At 42.8% G+C, this 10436-nt stretch overlaps 1 protein-coding gene and 1 non-coding gene across 4 annotated transcripts in view; one reads left to right on the top strand and one right to left on the bottom strand.

Annotated features, from left to right (window-relative positions):
* The window catches only part of LOC135907193 (phospholipid-transporting ATPase ABCA3-like), a 327820-nt gene extending 321223 nt beyond the window's left edge, over nt 1–6597 (top strand). The window contains exon 23 of one of the 3 annotated variants that reach the window (XM_070525205.1): nt 5992–6597. In XM_070525205.1, coding sequence (XP_070381306.1) covers nt 5992–6243 — 252 coding nt within the window. In that variant the 3' untranslated portion in view covers nt 6244–6597. The remainder of the gene's footprint in view (nt 1–5991) is intronic. The other 2 variants (XM_065438877.2, XM_070525204.1) reach the window with 2 other exon arrangements.
* A 3420-nt stretch (nt 6598–10017) lies between these two features.
* TRNAW-CCA (transfer RNA tryptophan (anticodon CCA)) lies at nt 10018–10090 on the bottom strand. Its single transcript has one exon. It is a non-coding gene; the product is annotated as a tRNA-Trp (tRNA).
* Between the last annotated feature and the right edge of the window lie 346 nt (nt 10091–10436).

Here is a 10436-nt window from a genome sequence, read left to right on the forward strand (position 1 = left end):
GGAAGAGAAAATAGTCTAGAGGAATTCGAAATCCCACAGGCAACGACGGAAGAAGTAAAGAAAGCCTTGGGAGATATGCAAAGGGACAAGGCAGCTGGGGAGGATCAGGTAACAGCAGATTTGTTGAAGGATGGTGGGCAGATTGTTCTAGAGAAACTGGCCACCTTGTATACGCAATGCCTCATGACGTCGAGCGTACCGGAATCTTGGAAAAATGCTAACATAATCCTAATTCATAAGAAAGGGGACGCCAAAGACTTGAAAAATTATAGACCGATCAGCTTACTGTCCGTTGCCTACAAACTATTCACTAAGGTAATCGCAAATAGAATCAGGAACACCTTAGACTTCTGTCAAGCAAAGGACCAGGCAGGATTCCGTAAAGGCTACTCAACAATAGATCATATTCACACTATCAATCAGGTGATAGAGAAATGTGCTGTATATAACCAACCCTTATATATAGCTTTCATTGATTACGAGAAAGCGTTTGATTCTGTCGAAACCTCGGCAGTCATGGAGGCATTACGGAACCAGGGTGTACATGAGCCGTATGAAAAAATACTGGAAGATATCTATAGCGGCTCCACAGCCACCGTAGTCCTCCACAAAGAAAGCAACAAAATCCTAATAAAGAAAGGCGTCAGACAGGGAGATACGATCTCTCCAATGCTATTCACGGCTTGTTTACAGAAGGTATTCAGAGACCTGGACTGGGAAGAATTGGGGATAAAAGTTAATGGAGAATACCTTAGTAACTTGCGATTCGCTGATGATATTGCCTTGCTTAGTAACTCAGGGCACCAATTGCAATGCATGCTCAATGACCTGGAGAGGCAAAGCAGAATAGTGGGTCTAAAAATAAATCTGCAGAAAACTAAAGTAATGTTTAACAGTCTCGGAAGAGAACGGCAATTTACAATAGGTAACGAGGCACTGGAAGTGGTAAGGGAATACATCTACTTAGGGCAGGTAATGATGGCGGATCCGGATCATGAGACGGAAATAATCACAAGAATAAGAATGGGCTGGGGTGCATTTGGCAGGCATTCTCAGATCATGAACAGCAGGTTGCCATTATCCCTCAAGAGAAAAGTCTATAATAGCTGTGTCTTACCCGTACTTACCTACGGGGCAGAAACCTGGAGGCTTACGAAAAGGGTTCTACTGAAATTGAGGACGACGCAACGAGCTATGGAAAGAAGAATGATAGGTGTAACGTTAAGGGATAAGAAAAGAGCAGATTGGGTGAGGGAACAAACGCGAGTTAATGACATCTTAGTTGAAATCAACAAAACGAAATGGGCATGGGCAGGACATGTAATGAGGAGGGAAGATAACCGATGGTCATTAAGGGTTACGGACTGGATTCCAAGGGAACGGAAGCGTAGCAGGGGGCGGCAGAAAGTTAGGTGGGCGGATGAGATTAAGAAGTTTGCAGGGATGGCATGGTCACAATTAGTACATGACCGGGGTTGGAGAAATATGGGAGAGGCCTTTGCCCTGCAGTGGGCGTAACCAGGCTGATGATGATGATGAAACAACGGGGCTGCACATTTCAGCTTCGCTGGTTTACCATCTGTACAGGGTGCATGGGCAGTAATTTTTTCTGTTATTGTTTGTTAAGTATTGTACATTGTTGTGCCAGTAAAACACGTTGGGCTAGTTCGTGCAATGCATTGGCACTGCTTTTTTTGCTGTTTTTATTTCTGAATGTTATGCCCTTCTTCCCACACTCCAACCTTGCAGCCGGCGAGGTATATAAATAAATAAGTACATAAGCACGTCATTCGTTCATCTGCATACACCTCGCACTATTCCTTGCTCCACAAACGTCACTGTGTTGATGTCTCGCAGCGTGCATCTACATTAACTGCCGTTTGCTTTTCCGTATAGTTTGTGAACACTGCAATGCATAAAGATTACATGACATTAAGGTTGTGACCTATGTGGTGCATAAGCAAACTTTGCAAAAGATGACATGTTGGATTGTTGAAAATAAGACAAATTGTATATATCGCAGTTACTTTACCAGCATTTAATTGATCACTTGACAAAAACTTCACTTCGAATAGATGCCAACATGTACACTTAGTCTGCAGTTTTTTTTTTGCTTATTATTATAGTCGTTACTGCATGGCCGCATTGTAGATTTGAAAACAAAGTTAAATAAATTTGTTTGTTGCAATATAACAATATGCGTAGCAATAACAACATGCGTAACAATATGCAACAATTTCCACACTAGAACTTGATACAAACATGCACAGTATAGGATGCAGACAAATGCTCAGGAGAAACTCCAGAATGTTTGCATCCTGATACTTATGAAAGTGAAGAGTTTCATTCCATGGCTGTCAATGAGAGGGAGAAAGAAAACTTAGTTGTGTTCGTGAAACAAAAACGTATTGATAAGCTTAGAGATATAGTCACTGCTTAACACTTTCGAAATTAATAACTATAGCTTGGTATCGACTTTGGAACAGCCTTTCGACAGCAAGAAAAGGAATCAGTTTTCCATCTCTGAACATTGAATTGCAGGCAATGCAAGCAGGCATAAAATTCTGCCAATATGATGTGTTTATCAATACAAAATTGGAATAAACATTGAGACTTGCATTTGTACTTTCTCTGGCTGAGCAATCTAGTTTGAAATGACTCCCATAAGCATGTCGGAACAATGTTGATTTAATACAGCTTAATGATGACTAGGTTAAGAAGTCTGAATGATTGCTATAAATTACCGTGAAGAAACTATAATATATAATAACATTAATATTGTAATAATAATATTTCCTTCCACGAAACAGGCTAACCGTGAGCGGCATGCGAGGATGAGCAGACAGCTGAAAAATTCTACGTCGAGTGCACCTGCCGTGGACGTACGATACTGCATTATAAATAGCGCTTATTGGCATGGTCTTCTTGTTAGAACTTCCGAATATACTATCAGCGCGACACACAGGACAAAGAAGTGGACGAGAAGCGTGTCTTCTAGATTGCTATGTTACAACGTACAGGTTTCGGCAAAACTGACGGTAACTGCTCGATACATTTGATCCGTCGGGTATTGCGCCTTAACAAATATTGAGAGAGGGCTCCCATATATATATTCGCAGCGCAAGCACAGCGATGGACGAACCAGGCTGACGCTAAGGTTGAGTTTCACAACACAATTTTCATTCCACGTCATAATCACACAGATAATTTTAGGTTTACTTCAGGGGCACACGTGGGCTTTCGGGTTAGTGCTTCTTGTTGCGTTTGGTGTAAGAATATGGCTAGGAGCAGGCAGCATATGTGCGCAATCACGGGCAATATACACGCATCATTTCTGCAGAAGCTGATGCCGAGCACGGGTAGCGCGAGGATCTTGTTGGTCTGACACGACGACTTCGTGGCAGCCGAATTCCGAATACTACATACGCGGTGAGGGTAGCTATATGAACTTGTTGATAGGTCATATTGTAGATTGTTGTAGCGCAGGCAGAACGACACGCTCATAGAAGGTAGATGAGACAACCAAGACAACACAAAGCGCTTTAAGTGCCCCATGTCGCACTGAACTACAGAAACTGCCGTCGCGCATTCCAAGACAAATCTTAACTAACGTATTTAAATTAGTAAACGTACATGTTATTTGCTTCTAATCAAGAGAAGTTAATAATATTAAAATGTAAATGTTTTATTCATCACAATAAAATAATTATGCAGCGTGTGCCACGAAACCTGGCAGTAAGCAACGCTGGGCGTCGCACCCGTCGCATTGTTGAAATCGCAATCATGTGAAACGAGCCCTCTGAAAATCGCATTGCGACGCGCGCGACAGCACCGATTTTCGTCGTTCCAGTCGCAGCATGTGAAACAGCCGTAACACGGACGCGCGGCAACCAAGATTTCGAGATAATACAACGAGAGTATCCTACGTGGGAGGATGCTCACAAAGACTCGTTGCGCATCATTGCAATCGCAAGGGAAATACGGTACGATGAAGAGACGAATTAGGTGAAAAATCATAAAAATGAAACACGACATAGACTAGTCAGCATGTTTTATTCGAATCATTTTAACATCCATGCCCGTCGACCTTCTCTTCTTTATCGTCAACACTTCCCGATTTCCTTTTTTTCTACAATCTTTTCGTGAGAAGAGATATGGTCACCTGGCATGTATTTGTTCCGACGGTGATATTCAATAACCCTTGTAATAACGAGGCACTGAAATTTTTACGCTACTCGCCGTGGTTGCATGGTGACTGTGGTGTTGCGCAGCTGAGTTCGACGTCAAGGGATCAAATCCCGGCATCGGCGGGCGCATTTCGGTGGGGGCGAATTGAAAAAAAAAAACACCCGTGTACTTAGATTTATGTTCAAATTAAAGAAACAATAGCGCTCAGAATTATTGCAGAGTCCCCTTCTACGACGTGCCTCTTTATTAGCCCTTGTGGCGCATAAAATCTCATAATTTAATAATTTTTCTCTTACCTTTCATTGTTCAGTCATGCACTCGAACCAAACCTTGCATGCATCTGTTCAGACGGCAATGTTTGCTGCGGCTGGTAAAAACCAGGAATCCCGGTTTTTTTCTTGCATTTTTCAATCAGAGGCGATGCGTTTCATGGGCATGTATGTGTTCGGATGATAATGTTTGGTGTTGCTGATTAAAACTAGGCATTCCTCTTTTGTTTCTAAAACCATATGCTTATCTAATGCATGTGAATGTTGGATGTCTTCGATAACAACCAGGAGCCTCAGTTTTACTCTTCAGTCTTTCACACGCGACATATGCGCTGATCTGGCATGTGTATGTTCATGCGGTAATGGTGGATGCCCTTGTTAACAATCCACTATCTCCATTTTATTCTTCAGTCTTTTAATTGGTGCCGATGGACTGGACTGCTTAGGCATGTATTTGTTCGGGTGGCAATGTTCATGGTTGCTGGTACCAGGTATCACGGTTTTATCCTTGTTTCAGTAAAGACAGATGTAGGGCATGTAGGTGTATATTGAAACAGATATGCTTAACTGAAAGTACATGTTCAGATGGTAACGTCAACTTTCCGTGGTAACAACCACGCACTTCGGCTTTATTGTTCGATCTTGCACATGGGAAATTATGCTTATGCACATGTTTTGGTATAGTAACGTTCGGTGTGCCTGGTAACAACCATTTGTCTCAGTTTTATTATTCAGCTCGAGCGGCTAGGTTTCTTTGGCATGGGTATTATACGGCCGGTTATGTTTGGTGTCCTTGGAAACAACAAGGTACTCTTGTTTAGTGTTTCATGTGTAACAGATAGGCTTACCCGTCGAGATTGTGTTCGGAAGGTATGTTCAGTCTCCTTAGTTACAACCAGGTACTGTGGTTTTATTCTTGAAATTTTCACTTTGAACACATATACCTTTCTGATATATATCTGTTCAGACGGCAATGTCTGGTGCCACTGGTAACAACCAGCTACCCCTGACGTATTCTTTATTCTGTCACTTCTATGAAGTATGCCAATAGGCGTATACGTCTTTGTTAGATAATGCTATCCCGTGTGTGCCGGATAGAGACATGGAAAAGCAAAATAAACACGCGAAGCTGGAAAAATTGTATTTTGGCATCCCCTATCCTCCTCTTCTACCAATGATAACCATTTTGACATTTAGAATAACAATAAAACCTTTCGTTGCTTTAGTTAATTAGATGTAAGGGACCAAAACGTTCGCTGAAGTGTTCTGAACAAGACTTTTAGCAACGTGCATTTGGTAACATTCCTGAAGAATAAGTCACCTTTTTTGTTTAACTTGGAGCATGTTACCTCGGCAACCCGTAAGCGATGCCATTAGATTTAGGCAATATTCTCGTCAATTGCGCTTAGGAGGCATGTAGTCTATTTTAAGGGAAGGGGGAGGGGTATGCGCAATGGCTCATTTTTAAATCTTTTATTGCGCCTAAGGCTCACACGCAGTTCACCATAAGTGGGTGTTTTTCTTTTTCGTCCAGAACGTGCTTTGCTACCACCTGGTGGAGCGAATCTCATGGAGCGAGCTGTTCACCAAGGTGGGCACACTCCAGAAAAACTACCCCCTCGAACATGTCCTCGTGGGGGAGAACACCCTGCAGGACATCTTCTTGAACTTCGCCAAAGAACAAGGAAGCCTCCGTGTTGTGGCTGCTGGTTCAGCATCCAGCGTTGGTTCAGCATCCAGTAGCACAAGATCTACAAAGGCGCTTTCGACGGCTACGTCATCTTGAACGTAGACCCAACTAAGGCTTCAGCAAATTGCTTGACGGGCGGAGCAATAACAGCTTTCGTGACATCAAATGCTTTGAGCTCAATATTTTATTTTGCTGTTTATGATGGCTGTTCCTCGAAGCCTTACTTAAGTATGGACTAGAAAAGGAAGAGTACAGAAGCAGAAGGGGTTTAACCTTAATGTGGCCTCCATTATGTGCAGAAGTTCAGAGGAAAACTTATGGTGATTTTTTTTATTCCTGCCATCGATGTGTCTGTAGCAGTAGCAACGTTTGTGATTCCAAAACTGACAAGAAGAACATCGCTAACGGCTACTTATCTTAAACAAGGACTAAGGTCACATTTATGAACAGATAAAACTGAATAACAAATAACACATAACATGTTTCCTCTACAATAACACCAAGAAGCTGAATCTATTCTCAACGTGTGCACACATACGGAAGATGTAATCTGAGCTTTGATATCCGCCACGACGACTTGCATAACACTGACACCATCTAGATATAAATTTACGGCTGCAACACACCAGAACCGGTTCATAAAGTGCAAGCACAGACACTTTGCACATTCCTACCATTAAATCAATGGCTAAACTAGTAGGTGAGCAGAACGAGAACAAGGTGAAAGCGGGAGCCAACGTTTCGACAAGTGAGGAGTTTTTTTTTCGAAATGGGTCAAATCCACGTAAACAGAAGTTGAGAAGAAAGCAAAAATTTGTTACCGGACCTAAATGCAACACTATCAAAGCTATTATATGATATGCTTTACATGTCAGCTAGGGCAAGTTTACGACCACAAGTAATGAAAAATTATGCGGAAAATATGCCCAATATTAAGGTGAGAACTTTGGATTTGGCTCCTATTGAATTGAAACGCTGGATTTTAGGCGGTATTGCTATGAAAACTATATTAAAATTGGCATTCTAGAATGGCATCATGTAATCTTGAGAGAAAAGCTATAATAACATTGGTAGCAGAGCACTGCATTTTCATTTTGGCAACGGCGCATTCTTGCTTTTACAGTGGTGATGCGGCTTCTTTTCACTTCGTCGTCGACGTCTAAGTATAGATTTTCGCCGATCTCTTCATTGCCATCCGAATCCATGAACAACGATATCAGAAAAGCGAAGAACTCGCGAAAACACGAACGAAACATTCTGAGCTGTCAGGCGGGAACCAACTCCTTGGCGGGAACTGACAAAGAGGCTGCCATGGCTACATGACGTCAGGCCAAAAGCGCTCTCCTATTGGGCAAATGGATTTGGCTCATTTTGATCCGTGCAACAGCTGGATCTGGCTCAATTTCGATACGAAATACGATCTGCGAACACGTTCGCCTGGTGTTATTTGACCCATTTCGTTGCAACGGGTTTCCTATGAGAAAGTTGCCTAGTTCTTGTCATTACCGTTTTATCTGACCTAGTTTCGGTTTGTGGATTTGGCTCATTTCGCAAAAAAAACTCCTCAAGTGGACTTGTCTTTTTCAAGGCACCATATGCTTTCTTCGCCCCAGTGTATATAGGTAGGGTTCTTCAAAGGGAAGAGCGGCTAAAGCGGGTGGGTGCGGCATTCAGCGAAATTCTGTTAGCGGCGCGGATGTAGAATTCAAAATCAAGGACTGCTGTGCACAAGGCCGGTGACACGGCAGTCTATCAGTCGCGTGTCAACGGCGGTGTGTCAGCCAGCGTGTCAACTGCATCCACAGCACCCCTCTACTACCTGTTTCGCTTGTGGTCATGGGCTATCGTGTCCCTGAAAGAGATAACAGAACGAGCGGCAGAAACCATCGCTCTTGAAAAAAATTATCAAATAAAATACTAAAATTGAATAAATAAATAAAAGGAAAAACGAAAATAAAGGGAGGGAAAGCCACTAAGCAACCAAACTACGAAAGAAAATGCAGAGAATCATACCTCGTCCATTAGTTCAAGGCATTGCAACCAATAAGCATAAACGTTACAAAGGGAGCTTTAGAATCTCTTCGCTAGGCTGAATTTCGAGCTATGGGCAACAAGACTTAGTTTGGTTGCTTAGTGCCTTTTTTTACTTTCTTTCCATTTTTAAATTTTATTTATTATTATTTCCGCAGTACTCCTTTATTCTCAATTCTAAGCCCTCGCTAATAACACACTTTCCCTCTTTGCCGCATCCACCCACCTTACCCGCTCTCCCCTTCAGAAGAACCCTACCTACATATACTGCGAAGATAAAATCATATGTCGCCTTGAAAAAGACAAGTCCTCTTGTCGGAACATTGGCTCCCGCTTCGATCTTGTTCTCGTTTTGCTCATCGTCTTGAATTTCCATCTCCCGCTTTCCCCCTGCCTTTCCTGAGCTAGTAAATGAAATATGAACAAGACTGTGACCACCTGTGCACTTCCTTCTAACTGTGCGCAAATCGTGTTTTCTACCACAACAAGGAAGGCTATACACTAAGTGTCCCTTCAAGTACATGCTTTTCTTCAGGCGCTATTAAAAGAAATTATCTGTCTTGTGTAAATAATATTCGTCACGAAAACAAGGGTGTGTGTGCACAAACCCTTAAAGGGCGTGTAGGGAAATCACTGATTCGATCTAAGCTATTTCTCACAAATTCAGCTGGCTCTATAAATCTGCAACTGTAAATTGCCCACACTATACATAACAAAAAAAAAGTAATCGGTCATCTATGGTGTTACAAAGCACTATTTAGGCGAACGATTCTAATGCCGCCCTGTCGAGACTTCAACTCGGCGTGCAAGAAAATGCGGTTGCTTCGGTACAATAAAAAGAAAACATTATAAATATTCTGCACGCAAGGTGCCACAGATTCCTTTGACTGGCCGCCGACTTCCTCATACGGAAATAATTTTGGCGCAGAAGCCATCTACACCTATTGCAGTATCAACGGTTAGGGTCTCATTCTAATAGACGTTTCAGTTGGCGATGTTGTCCTTCGCCGTCCGTCGAAGCTGTTGCCTGCAATGAGTAAACTTCATTTTCAGCGTCCAAGCAATATTATGACGTCGCCGTTAGCACGACCTTTAGTACTCCCCGAAGGCGTGGCGGACCGATCACATTCAAGGCGCTGATCTATGTCAAGATGAGTTCACACAGGGGTTCGAGCCGTAGAAAACAATGTAATGATGATCATGTGCAGACAATGATGTGTCTAAGAAATGTCCGCACTAATTTCCCCGTAACATAAAGAAACAAAGAACGCCTTGTGAAAGGCTTTATATGAGAAACGTGGACACTTTTGGCCGCGCGACAGCGGAGGTAAGTTGGAACAAGAGGTGCAGCGCGATAATTTACGTGAGAAGCCTGCTCCAAAACAGTGTATGGGCCTACGAACCGAAACTGAAACTAGTCGCACAAGCCAGGAGTGCGAACTGGTGTTCGGAGGAGCACTTCGTCGCCAGGGTGGAAGAAGAGTGCGCGATGAGATGCGTCATAGAGGTTCTTGCGGTCCTGTAGCCTTGCTTCAGTGTTGATGCGGGTAAGCTGGTGACATTGCAGGAGGCGGGATCTATATTGTTCACAAGAGCATGCTGCTGGAATGAAAGATGGTGAAACAATGAAGGATACGTGAAGAAAATAAGAGGGCAAATGGCCTTATACAAGGAACGAGAAGAAAGGGGGTTAACCGAGGGTCCCGATTTTATAAGTAATATTATAAGAAGCCAACAAACATTGACACCAAGGACAACATAGGGGAAATTACTTGTGTTTAATAAATGAAATAAAGAAATGAAGAATTAATCGAAATTAAAGTGGATGAAAAAACAACTTGCCGCAGGTGGGAACCGAACCCACAGCCTTCGCATTTGGCGTGCGATGCTCTACCAATTGAGCTACCGCGGCGCTGTTTTCCCGTCCACTTTCTTGGGTATTTATGTGTCCTAGTAGAACCCTGGGAGTGTTAGCCAGCGCCACCACACACAGACCTTGGCGGCGGACGTGGGACTTCCTTTTTGCCGCAGGCGTCACGAGAACGTGATCTTTTTGGGTGAAGGCAACTGGTCCATAAACCCACATATGCTACCTGAAGGCATCAATGTAGCCGGATTCGACATCCTCGTTATGTGATAAACGAGAAGAAAGGGGGTTAACCAAGGGTCCCGATTTTATTAGTAATATTATAAGAAGCCAACAAACACATACACCAAGGACAACATAGAGGAAATTACTTGTGTTTAATAGAAACGAA

This window comes from Dermacentor albipictus, chromosome 9 (assembly GCF_038994185.2).
Source record: "Dermacentor albipictus isolate Rhodes 1998 colony chromosome 9, USDA_Dalb.pri_finalv2, whole genome shotgun sequence".
Lineage (NCBI taxonomy): Eukaryota > Metazoa > Arthropoda > Arachnida > Ixodida > Ixodidae > Dermacentor > Dermacentor albipictus.